Here is a 12,608-nt window from a genome sequence, read left to right as displayed (position 1 = left end):
TATTAGTAACTAATGATGAGAGATGTAATGTTAAAAAGTGTAAAATGCTGAGTAAGCAGAGATCCTAGCAAAGGGTTGTAACATTTCATATACCTCAAAATGTACAATATATATAGTCTCTATTTGACTGTAAATGTTGCATAGAATTACTGCACGTTATGTTTTGTTGTTGTTTTTTATCAAAAGCAAACGAGGGAGTTGAAGTGCACCAAATTAAATTAAAACATTTTAACACCGTATAACAGGCGTATTGTATATTATTTTGCTTCCATTGTCAAGTTTATTTTAGGAATTAAAATGCTTTATTTTTGCTGCTTTTATTAAACAATGTGTCCTGACATCTTCCATAACCCCAAAACAGCATTTCTGTGCATATCTACTGTAATAATGTTTCAAAGAAGTCACACATTCCTTTGACTCATAAAGCTGGGCCTTAATAAAGTTTTAACTATCGCTATAAATTGTGTCTTTCCATTCCAACAACATCAGCTGTGCTGCACCCTAGTGTACAAATCCATACACTTTCAAAAGCAATGTCAACACAGCTAACACAAATAATCTATTATTGTTTATTAATGTCAAGTGCAAATCAGGCAGGAATTTAATCTAATCAAACATGACACAACAGAGAATGAGCCCTTCAATGATGGTGTCACATGTGATCACATACTGGGTTTCCTTGCCGTGTCTTAAAATAGAACAAATAACGCGAATTATACTCAAAACAACCATTCAGCCAGGCTGTTTGTCTTCTTCTACTACTCTCAAAGGCATGCTGGGAAATAAAAAGTAAAATTCCAAGAGGAGATTTTATTCACATGATAGTGACCAAAGCAAACACAACCTGTAATCAATTGCCTGTATTTTTGTAAACGTGTTAAGGATGAAATATCTACTGGGACAGCAACTTAAGTGTCATGGTGGGCCAAACTGTGGTTCTTTGGATCTGTCCACTAGGGTTTCAATTCATCAATGAGAGAGAGAGAGTCTAAATGTTGGTTTAAAGCTTTAATCTGCACACTAAAGAGCAACCATTGGTGCAGGGACGCTTTTGGCAGCACGTTGGCACCAGAGAAAATCCCTTTATAAATCACTGTTGGGCTCAAGATAATACAAGAATGAACATCATCAATTTACAAAGGATAGGAAATGTACGAAGGAAAGCAGCCTGGTGTTTGTGTCTGATGGAATAGAAGCTTGATAGATTTGTCCTTCAGTCCTCATCATTTTCCTTTGAAACGATATTCTTAGTACTGGCATACCTCTGATGGAGCAGATTGCTGTCCATCACGCTGCTTTAAGTGTCTGTCAGGGGTCACGTTTTATTTGTTGTGACAGGTGGGAGCGGGGACCTTAAGAGGTCCTGCAGTCCTGTTAACACTGTCAGTGCCTGCCGTTAAAAGATACAGGGAGGTTTGGTATCGATGCAAAACCAGAGGCAACCCTATCCAAGCTGTCCTGCAGATTAGCCTGGGTTTAGCTCCGTTAAGCCCTGACCAACAATACCAGGGCAAACCTTGGCACGCAACCCTGTGTGCGCATGTGTGTGTGTGTCTGCACGTTTATGTACTGTACCTGCAGTAATGACCGCAGAGCCAAATAGCACTTACTGACAGCCATCTGCCAGTCACAATAGTGTGGCTTATATTGATTAGTCTCCGTCTCAATTCAGCAGACATGCAGAGCGCCGACATGACAGGTTTGATTCTAATGGACGTTCATAATTGATGGGACAATATTGGGAAGTACCGAGCGTAGAGTCACTTAATCGCTCTCTGGCCTTTTGTTATTGAGCTCAGAGTGAAGCAACAAAGCTCAGACCAACCAGACAGAATCATTAAGGGTTTAGCAAACAGATATGATGGACGTGATCAGTGAGATGATTTCCTCAACCACAGATTGCCTCAGAACTTTAAAAAGGAGGGGGGATGGGTGTGAGCAGGATTTGAGGAGCCAGAGTGTAATCCAGGATAGCGGAGTGGTTAATGGGAAAGTCCAACTGAAGAGATCCCGTTAAGCACGCTCAGGCATCATCTGCTCACATTCATAAGCAAAGGATCACAGATGTACCATGGACACACATGCAGTAGATGCACACGCGCACACACACACACACACACACACGTATTACTATGCCCCCATGAAAAGGACAGTGACACCTAAGTGTTAAATCCATATTTGAATAGATTGAAGGTTCTTTAGGGACAAAAGATGAATCGGTCATCATGGATCAGCCTTCATCTCATTTGACTCTAGAATTCCAATTTGTTAGATTGTTTTGTACGTACAGAAGGGAAGAAAACCAGACAAAAAGAGACAAAAGAGAAAGAAAGCAAAGGGAGAAGAGGCAGAGCGACCACAGAATGTATTTTTAATCTGAAATGTTTGTAGATCTGGTGACAAACAAAACAGCCCAAACTGTTCCCCAGTGTGGCTTTGTGGATGTGAAATTACTTTATTCCGCTCAGCTCAACGCAAGAAAGCTCAATATCAGGCACACAGAAATACCTGCAATGAGATCTCCCCATAATCATCTGCAAGGCAAAGGACCAACATGACAAACTGGGCCAGAACACTGTTGGAACGCCTCAATGTAACCATTTCAAATTTCAAAATAAAATCACTCAGCCTAAAATCAAGGGGCCGGTTCAATCCGTTTGAGAGGGAAACCTGCATGTTGGGACTCCGGTGGTGGAGGATTATCTTTTGTTGACATTTGGATTATGGGTTCAGGCTTTGCAGAGGTCGTTTGACAGTCATACGAACAGTCGGATGGAGGCCGTCGCTCTCCTGTGCCCCCTTCATCCAGCGTAATGTAATGCTCAGTTCAAGACCCCTCTTGTCTGTGCTTCCATTTGTGTGTGTGTGTGTGTCAGAGAGGCGGGGGGGTGCAGAGAGAGAAACAGAGAAAGAGCCCACTGTGAACTGGGAAACCCTGGAAGCAAATGAGTCACGGTTTGTTTGTTTGTTTGGACACAGTTTGCAGCAATTATATCCAAGGCCAGGACTTCTTCTTCCAATAAACAGAGAGAGAGGGAGAGAAAGAGAGGGAGAGAGAGAGAGAGAGCATGCAAAGAATGACACAGAGAGAGTCAAGTGTGTGAGACATGAGGTCAGTGGGTTCAGTGAAAGCTCTTGAGGACTCGGTGCTGCACACACACACACACACACACACACACACACACACACACACACACACACACACACACACACACACACACACACACACACACACACACACACACACACACACACACACACACACACACACACACACACACACACACACACACACACACACACGGTGTAGACAAGTTGTTGCCCAGGTGATGGACAAGAAAGATACTCTCAGGTCCGGATATATCTCCATGTGTGTGTGTGTGTGCGTGTGTGTGTGTGTGTGTGTGTGTGTGTGTGTGTGTGTGTGTTGTAACCTGGGCAGTGTTTGTTGAATGTTTAAATGTTTAAACATGTGCAGAGGTTTGGTTCCATCCAAGTCTTATTAATTTCCTGACTCATAATGATTCATTGGAAGACTTCGTCGCCAACATGGACATTTGCAGCTTTTGTGTGTGTGTGTGTGTGTGTGTTTTCTGGACAGGTGTTTGTCTCCTGTTCATGCTTTTGAAACCAGTGACTCCTGTTGATAATATGTTGCTACATCATCTGGGCTGAGGAGTGTGACTCAGACTCAGACAGAGTTAGACTCAGTCACGCAGCCCTTTATACCACAGACATGAGGCCACCTTCATCATGTGAGGCGGACATTTTGGCTGCAGCTGTCGGCATCTCGCAAGGAAATTCAAAGAGTTGGAAACAAATAAGTAAAGAAAAGAAGCTAAAAAGTCCTTTGAAAGTCAAATGAAATGTGGCACGTGTGATCGATGTGCCTCGTCTGTTCCTACTGCACGACTACTGTATGTAACAAACACACAAACAATGTGTCTCATTCTGCGAGACAACTGCACGCACACGCCAGGCCAACACCGATCTAAACCCGATGCGAGAGAAAAAACAATTGAGTGGAAATTGAATGAGTCACTCCATTTGCTTCCCACATGCCACAGAGATGTTAATATGATCCAAATGTAGCTTCTGTCTCTCTCCGCACAGCTCGCATGGGCACAGGAGCTGCTACAATCCTCCTGTCGCCTACATGAAGGGTCAGACTACATGCTAATCACCAGTAATGCTCATAAAAAACCCTGTGTGGTCCATTTTTACTTTATTCGTAGAGAAAACGGTGAATGGACCTGATTATTGAGTGTTTTTCAGTGCATCTCCTCATATGGGGACAGTGGAATACGGTTAAATAAAGAAATCAACTGAACAGCTATAAGAGAACAAATCTTAATAATATTAGTATTTGATAAAACTCGTGATATGTATTTGTAACTCATGAAACAAACATCAAAGTGAATCTGTTGCTGAAGCGATCGTTTGGCTGTGATTTGAGTCAAAACGCTGTCTGTACTGCCCTCTAGTGGACGGAAGAGGTAAACGTATTTGTTACTTTGGAGCGGAATTGCGTGTAATTGTATGTTTGATTACAATTACAACAAAATGTACTATTTTAAGTGTATGTGTTCGAAATGATCAATCTTTAAGTTGGATTATGTTTCTTGCTGGCCAGCTTTTATGAACCCAAACATTTAGATTTCGCAATTAAGGCAGATTTGAAACATTTGCGCCTCTGCTTTTATATCAATACAATTCCCAGTGTTAGACTTTCACTTTATAATAAGATATCATTAATGCTTTCACCTTAGTAAGGGATTTTTCCAGTAGCATCCGTCTCTTACATCTGCTCTTCCCACAACCACCAGAGGAGGGCGACAAATCCCTGGTTACAGCGAGAGGCGAGGTCTTTGCCGGGTCTCTGCCCTTTAAAGTAATGAGATGGCGGGGGCTGTCCTCCAGGCGAGAGTATTAGTGGATCTAATAGCATCAGGTTCAGCTAAAGAAGAGGGAGAGGGAGAAAGACGAGTGAGGGCTCATTTACCTGCAGCGCTCCTTGTTGGTTCCTTTTGTAGCTCTGGACAAACAGCACAGCAGATGGTTTTGCACCTTTAGGTTCCCAGACAATGTTCAGCAAGGTGAAGGGCCTCCTCTCAGGCCCGCAGGCGGCTGGAGCTTCTGGGAGCTCCACAGTGGCCCCTACTCCTGCTCCAGCCCCGGCTCCTGCTCCAGCACCGGCTCCAGCCCCCGCTCCAGCTCCAGCTCCAGTCAAGGTAAGACATCCATGTATCAGTAGTATCAGTCTTGCTTTTGGTCACGTCTATTCATATTTATTGTATCTGTGTGTGGTTTCAATAAGCACGAGTAACAAGCAGAGAATTGGTGTGTGGACTAAGTTCTCCATTTGTTGAAAATTGTGTCCATGTTTGCCTCATGAAGCCAGTTAGATGTTTTTTGAGGGAAATGTGTCTTTGTCTTGTAGGAGGAGAAACCTGCTGAGAAGGAGAATGGGGCAAAGAAAACAGAAGCACCTGCAGGTCGGTCATGATTCAGTCTCACATGTAGGCCTCTGTATTCTATGCTACGCTTCTTTGGCACCAATAATAATGATTCAAACATATGCTGGACAGATAATGAGAAGGTTTGGGTTTCTAAATGATTCTATGATTGAAAACTGGGTTGCAGCCTGATCTTGAAATTCTGGTTTTCACTGTCAGTAGTATTGTAATGTCTTTCTGTGTAATGTCTTGAGTGTGTTGATGGATCCATTTAGCACAATACTTCTCACTGAGCTGTAAAACTTATATACCGAATTACAAGATGCTTCAACCAACCAAATTTCTTGAACTTTCTAAACTTCAGCTCCGGCTCCAGCTCCAGCTCCAGCTCCGGCTCCGGCTCCGGCTCCGGCCCCTGCTGCAGCCCCAGCAGCTGCAGCCCCAGCAGCTGATCCAGCTAAGCCCACAGAAGCCGGTGTTGAGGGGTAAGAGCTGCACTCATGCATGTTCTTTATGGACTGAGATCATAAAGGATAAAGCATAAATGAATGACGAGGCAGCGTTACATCAGATTACTGTTCTTCCTCCAAACTCAACTTTACCAAACCAGATACCTGCAAAGATTTATAACCCAGAGTCACATGAATCACCTAATAATGGATTAATAAGATTCCAGAAAGTGAGCGATCCTTTCTGAGATGAGCTCAGCATGGGAGTTCTTTATTATTTTCCTGTTGAAGCTGCATATTGACAGCAGCGGATCTGAAAGTGGATTAAAAGCTTTTCGGCGTCTTAGATGTAAGAAGCTCAGCGAGGCTCAGCAATAAAACAAGAGAGGGTGAGAAGTAAAGATAGATACGGCTGATCCTCGCTCACATTCTGCCCGGGGAGCCACGATGGAAATGCTTCGGTTAATAATAAAGATGAGTAACATGGGGAAAAGAGCCTGTGAGAGGTCAGAGGTCAAAGAGGGGCAGCATGATGTAGTCAGATGGAAGTTGTCTGTCAGCTGAGCCTGCTGAGCCTGAGCTCTTCACAGTGGAAATCTCTCTATTGGACGTAACAAATCACATCTCTCTGCTGAGTTCTGTGTGAAAATGAGCTGCTGTGGTGACAACAGCTGCATTTACACTTCTGTCCGTCACAAACAAACTGGAAACACAACCATCATGCGTCTGATTTCCTCCCCTGGTTTTGTTTTCCCCCTTCAGACCCGAGGAGCCTCCACCTCCGACCCCACCCATAGTGATCAACAAGTACTCTGACGGGCAGCTGAGGGCCATCGTCAAGCAGATGAGAGAGAGAACAGCCATCTACAAGGAGAAAGTGACCGATCGATACGCTTCATCCCCTGAGATCAGCCCTCCTGTCAGTGAGTGGGCACTGAAGCATTTATACACACACACACACACGCACGCACGCACGCACACACACAGACAGCGGCTGACCTCATCTCATCAAAAATCCTAACAATCTATGAATCTATCCTCTTTAAGCGCCGCTGCTTCGCAAAGCCGACTACGCCAGAGTGATAGAGGAGAGGAAACGGCAAGCAGAGGAGGAGCGCGTCAGGAAGGAGGAGGCCGAGAAGAAGAAGAAGGAGGAGCAGGAGAGGAAGAAGAAAGAGGCCGAGCAGAAGAAGAAGGAGGAGGAGGAGGCAAAGAAGCTAGCCGAGGCCCAAGCAGAGAAAAAGGAGGAGACCAAGGAGGAGAGGAGAGCCAGGGCTGTAGCGACAGCCTGGTGGGTGGTGGACACGGCGCTGAGTCCTCTGGAGCTCCTGCTGGACGCTGTGATGGGTCAGACCATCGACCCGTTCACAGGTGGGAATGAGACGCTGTGGAAACCTAAACTCACCATTCAAAAGGAGATATTAGTCACAGTTGGGTTGTAAAGGACTTAAATGTTTCCCTTCCTTCTTGCAGACCGGCGCTACATCGCCTGGCTCAGTTTGGTCACGCTGGCCTTCAACTACAACGTCTGGTTCATCACGGCCCGTCTGTGTTTCCCCTACCACACGGCCGAGGCCATCCCCATCTGGTTCGGCCTGGACATGGCGGCCGATCTCATCTACGTCATAGACAGCCTCGTCTTCCAGCCCCGCAAGCAGTTTGTGAAGGGAGGAGACATCATAGTAAGCTTGAAACGACCCCGAGCAATGTAGAGCAGCATCAGTCAGTAAAGGAGTGAGATTAGAGTATTTGTCTCTTTCTTCATTTCAGAAAGAAAGAACGATGACGAAGAAGAACTACAGAGGGACGGAAAGATTCCAGGTACCTGAACGTGGCATTCTGGATTCTGAACTGGACTTGCAGCAGTTCAGGATCTCACTCATGTTTCTCCTCTACAGGTGGACATGTTGTCCATCATGCCGTTGGACTTGCTCTACTTTCAGTTTGGATTCAAATCCATTTTCAGGGCGAATCGTCTGCTGAAGGTAAATTTACAAACTCGTGTGATTCAAATGAACCAAACCGAGCCTCCAGCATGAAACTGTCCAATGTTTATCACTTTAAGTTGATTCACCTGAATGTTATTTGTGTGTTTATCAAGGCAGATACGTTCTTTGAGTTCAGTGATCGTCTGGAGAGCATCATGGCCAAAGCTTACATCTGGAGGTGAGTTACATGGAACCAACGAATCCGTCTCTCAAGCATGAATCACTGTGTTTGCTGCAGTTACATGGAACCTAACCTTATCACTCATCCGTCAGAGTGATCCGCACCATTGGTTATCTGCTCTTCATGCTGCACCTCAACGCCTGCATCTACTATGTGGCCTCAGACTACCAGGGCATCGGGAAAACTAAATGGGTCTACTCGGGTCTGGGCAGCGCGTAAGTACCTTTATATTCCTTCCTTATCTGTAAAAGAGTTCATTCAGAACCAAAATACTACACTACTACGAATACTACTATAACAATTAGTGCTGTATATTTGTCTATTTTTGATGAGATTAGTCTTTATCCGGCACACAGAGGAGCACAAACCCTTTCCACATCTTAAAAGAGTTGGAAGAATCTCTCTAAGAAGACATTTGAGATTTATTGCCAAATGATGAAGACGGTGCTGTTAGTCGGATCGTTTCACCCCTCGCGATGTAAAACTCTACTGTGTGTTCCATCTTTGCTGCTGCCGTAGTTACCTCAGCTGCTTCTTCTATGCTGAGAAGTCCCTGCTGATGATCGCTGAGTTGCCCTGTCCAGACACGGTGTTCGGACAGATCTTTCAGATGACAAACTACCTTTTCGGGGCTTTCTCTATGTCCATCGTTCTCGGCCAGGTAGCTTTAGTCCACTTTACCTTTGCTGTAACCTTTTCTTCTTCGCCCCAGCAGCAAACTGTGGGAAAAAAAGGGAAAAAGCAGAGGAACAACGTCAAAGAAGTCTCTTGACTGTCCCTGTCCCACCTACAGTGAACACACACACACTCACACACACAGCCATTAACGTCCACGCCCTCTCCACAGGTACCTGCGTTGTTACTACTATGCCGTCCGCAGTCTGATCAACATCGGGGGTCTTAACGAACCCCACACCGTCTTTGAGATTGCCTTTCAGATGACTAACTTTTTCACGGGCGTCTTTGTGTTCTCCAGTTTGATTGGACAGGTAACAGAGAGACGAATCCCCCCTCCTCTTCCTCCTCTTCCTCCCACGTGTCTGCCCGTAGCACGAGACAGGACCCCCCAAACCCCCCCGTCACCCACAACTCACCCGGATACCCGATAGATTCAACATCTGGTCTCTTCCTGTATTGTTGATGTTGTGTAGTAGAGAGCAGATGAGAGAAACCCGTCCATCATAACATCACTAGACTATAGATTGCACCAAATGTTGTGGCATTTTACTAGTTAATGTAGTTTTACTTCTTTATTAACAAGTGAGGTCATCAGCAAGAGGATTGGTTGGCTCCATTTTGCTCTATGGAACAAAAATGCAAACTTTCACGTCTGCAATCTAACTCCTTATCAGTTCTACACTAAAGTAGTTTGTTTATTGGGTCATTCTTCAGTTTAATGCTTTATTTTGGGATGATTGCTGAATTTATTTGGAGAAATTGCATCATATGGTTGCTACCAATCATCTTGATGGTGGTCCGGTGGCTTTACATCGATGTGTTGATGCTCAGATTGCTGGAGGCGTGTTGGCTCTGTTCCATTTAGTTGCCTTTTGCCTAAATGGAACGGAGAATTGGCACCTGACTTACCTGATATTTATTGTGGCCGTGCTCTCGCCTCAGATGAGAGACATCATCGGTGCGGCCACAGCAGGCCAGACCTACTTCCGGTCCAACATGGACGGCACCGTATCCTACATGGTGACCAACCGCATCCCCTCCCTGGTGCAGAACAGGGTCCGCACCTGGTACACCTACACCTGGGACGCTCAGGGCATGCTGGGTGAGTACAGACGGCTCATTCCCTTCATCCATCAGAGAGAGGAAAACAGAGATTAGAGGATGGAGAACACTGTGGACTTTACACTGAATGAACCTCAAGAAATGAAATCTGCAAGAACAAGAAAACTGAGGCTACTTTCACCTGTAACTCCTGTTTCCTGTGGTTTTGTCTCATCTTGCTGCCTCCAGATGAATCAGAGTTGCTGGACAAGATGCCTTTGGTAATGAGAACGGCCATCGCTGTGGACATCAACTTGGCAACCTTCCAGAAGATTGATCTTTTTAAGGTGCTTAGAGATCTACACATAAGAGACGTAAACAGTAGCAGGCGTATCACAGATGGTGACGTTGTTGTTGTGTCGTATCCACAGGGTTGTGACCAGCAGATGTTGGTGGACATGTTACTGAGGCTGAAGTCTATTGTCTACCTGCCTGGAGACTTTGTTGTGAAGAAAGTGAGTGCATGTAGATCTGCTGCACCGTTCTGTCTTAACTCCAACATCAATCTGTTCTCTCTCATCTGCCTCTGTGTGGTTTCCCCTCTCTGCAGGGTGACATTGGTAAAGAGATGTACATCATTAAAAGTGGAGCGGTGCAGGTGGTGGGAGGACCCGACAACAGCATAGTGTTTGTCACGCTGAAGGCTGGCTGTGTGTTTGGAGAAATCAGGTAAAGATCAGTTCAAATCCACAGTCAACGGCGTCCTGTTGGAGGTTTTCATACGTGAACGTTTGGTCTCAGTCTGTTGCAGTCTTCTAAAGACGGAGGGAACAGACGTACGGCTAATGTCAAAGCTTACGGCTTCGCCAACCTCTTTGTCCTGGAGAAGAAGGACTTGTTTGACATCCTGATCCACTACCCAGAGTCTCAGAAGGTTCTAGCCAGGAAGGGCAAGTGAGTCCCAGAGTCACAGAAGAACAATCAAATGTGTTTTTAATGGATAAAATGAGTAAATTGGAGTTTGGACTGCATAGATAGAGGATATTGTAACTGTATTTGGTTTGTTTGTGTGTAGGAAACTCATGAAGGCAAAGGGTCCAGCAGCAGCTAAAGCAGATGAGGAGAAGAAGAAAGGTCTGGCACTGTTTGGACCCAAACCTCCCACACCCAAACTGCTGCGTGCCATAGGAGGAAATATTAACAGAAAAATCATCGACAGAATTAAGGTAATACAACTTTCTCTTAACATAAAATACCCACAATGCTTTTGGTCATACATGGACGTCATTGCAACTGTAGCACAAACTGCTGTGTAACCAAATCCACTTCCTGTCCCTTGACTCCTGCAGACTTCATCTAAAGACTGAGGACTCCGTTCTACATGTGATCTTTAATAACTCCTTTTTGGGAGTGAATGTACAGTTTCATTTCATTTCCGTCGTCTTTGTACCAAGTTTGTGTTTGTGTTATTGTGTAATGTTAGTTTGAGGGAAGTGTTTGAGTCGTTCCCCAGGCTGATGGGATGGAAGGTGCAATGCTGTATTCTAGTGGTTTCACTTACTTTCATATTTGTCTCTTCACAGTATATATTTTATCTGTTTTTGTTCACTTTGCCATTGCACTGTGGTTGTAAGCAGTGCCTAAAGCTATCATACACGACTATACTATACATAATGTACATACTCTGCTGCACATAGGCTCATATTTTCTCTCCTACAGTCTGCTTTAATAAACCAGACCTCTGTTTCATTACATGTTCACTGCTTATTTGTTGTTTGTCCCGACCAGACAGATAGAGAGAGAGGGAGAGGGAGAGAGAGAGGTGTTGACTAATCCTTTTAGCCAGACACTGGGCTAATTAACTAAGATGACCTCACTATTTGTGAACTCTTCAGCCAGGAGGGACTGAAATAGTTCTTATACACTGACTGGGAGTTAAAAATGTAAGGCTGACTCTTCAGTTTGCTGTTTGTTTTGAGCTAGATGAGGCATTTACGCTGTGCCAAGAAGCCACATTGGTCCTATATGTACTTGCCAGTTATACAAACATGGAAATGAGATCTATGGACTTTGATTTGTTAGGTATATATCACTGTAAGAAGTCTGTCCTCCTGTCCGATCCCTGCCTATGATAGCTGATCTGCTGTTCACTCATGGAGAAAGATGAATTAGAGGGAATTAATGCGTCAGATTAATACATTGATGCAGTCAGGTGGTTGGCTATGAGGAGAGGAGGAAGCTGCTTGAGGGAAGTGAACCTCCTGCTTCTACCACAGCTCCACCCACCACCTCCACCCATCAGCTGAGATAAGACCTGATCAAGACAAACTGGGCCAACAACCAAATAACCATTTACTCAGTTAATGACACAAACTAACCTAAAGTGTTCTGACTGTACACTCGCTGCAGAAAGCACAGCACTGTGACTTTTAGAGACTTAAAGCAGATTAGGAGTTTAGAGGGATTTGTGACTCAGACTGCTCAGGGAAAACCTTTACATGCCAACTGGCCTATAGGTGGCACTGCAACATGACCACTCAGTCAGCATGCGTCTGACTTCTTCACTTCATTCTGGCACACATCTGGCCCTGATATCCGCACAAACACAACTGGCTGCCAGTCAGTACCATGGTTTGAAGGATTTTCATATTTTTTACCTTTTATTTCCATTTGGAGTGAAGAGGAGGCCAGGAAGGCTGCAAAGATCCTCCCTCACATCACCTGCTTCTATTTCCATACCTTCGTCTGTCCTATTGAAAATATGATGGATAACGTCATTGGAACTGCCATAGATCCTCAGGTGTGTGTGTGTGTG

At 44.8% G+C, this 12,608-nt stretch overlaps 1 protein-coding gene across 1 annotated transcript; it reads left to right on the top strand.

Moving 5' to 3' along the window:
• The first annotated feature begins 4,156 nt into the window (after nucleotides 1–4,156).
• On the top strand, nucleotides 4,157–11,489 carry cngb3.2 (cyclic nucleotide gated channel subunit beta 3, tandem duplicate 2). Its single transcript, XM_076138029.1, has 18 exons — nucleotides 4,157–4,163; nucleotides 5,034–5,231; nucleotides 5,821–5,941; nucleotides 6,668–6,828; nucleotides 6,953–7,276; nucleotides 7,379–7,587; nucleotides 7,676–7,726; nucleotides 7,804–7,890; nucleotides 8,007–8,071; nucleotides 8,167–8,289; nucleotides 8,922–9,063; nucleotides 9,695–9,854; nucleotides 10,043–10,140; nucleotides 10,225–10,308; nucleotides 10,404–10,522; nucleotides 10,595–10,747; nucleotides 10,869–11,019; nucleotides 11,143–11,489. The coding sequence occupies exons 1-18, from the start codon at nucleotides 4,157–4,159 to the stop codon at nucleotides 11,158–11,160; spliced, it is 2,271 nt and encodes a 756-aa protein (XP_075994144.1). The 3' UTR covers nucleotides 11,161–11,489.
• The last annotated feature ends 1,119 nt before the right edge of the window (nucleotides 11,490–12,608 follow it).

The sequence above is a fragment of the Genypterus blacodes genome, unplaced genomic scaffold (assembly GCF_046128005.1).
Source record: "Genypterus blacodes isolate CSIRO-AG114 ecotype Tasmania unplaced genomic scaffold, CSIRO-AGI_Gbla_v1 ptg000348l_1, whole genome shotgun sequence".
Taxonomy (NCBI): Eukaryota; Metazoa; Chordata; class Actinopteri; order Ophidiiformes; family Ophidiidae; genus Genypterus; species Genypterus blacodes.
Note: the sequence above shows the minus strand (reverse complement) of the source record. Positions and strands in the feature narration are given on the sequence as shown.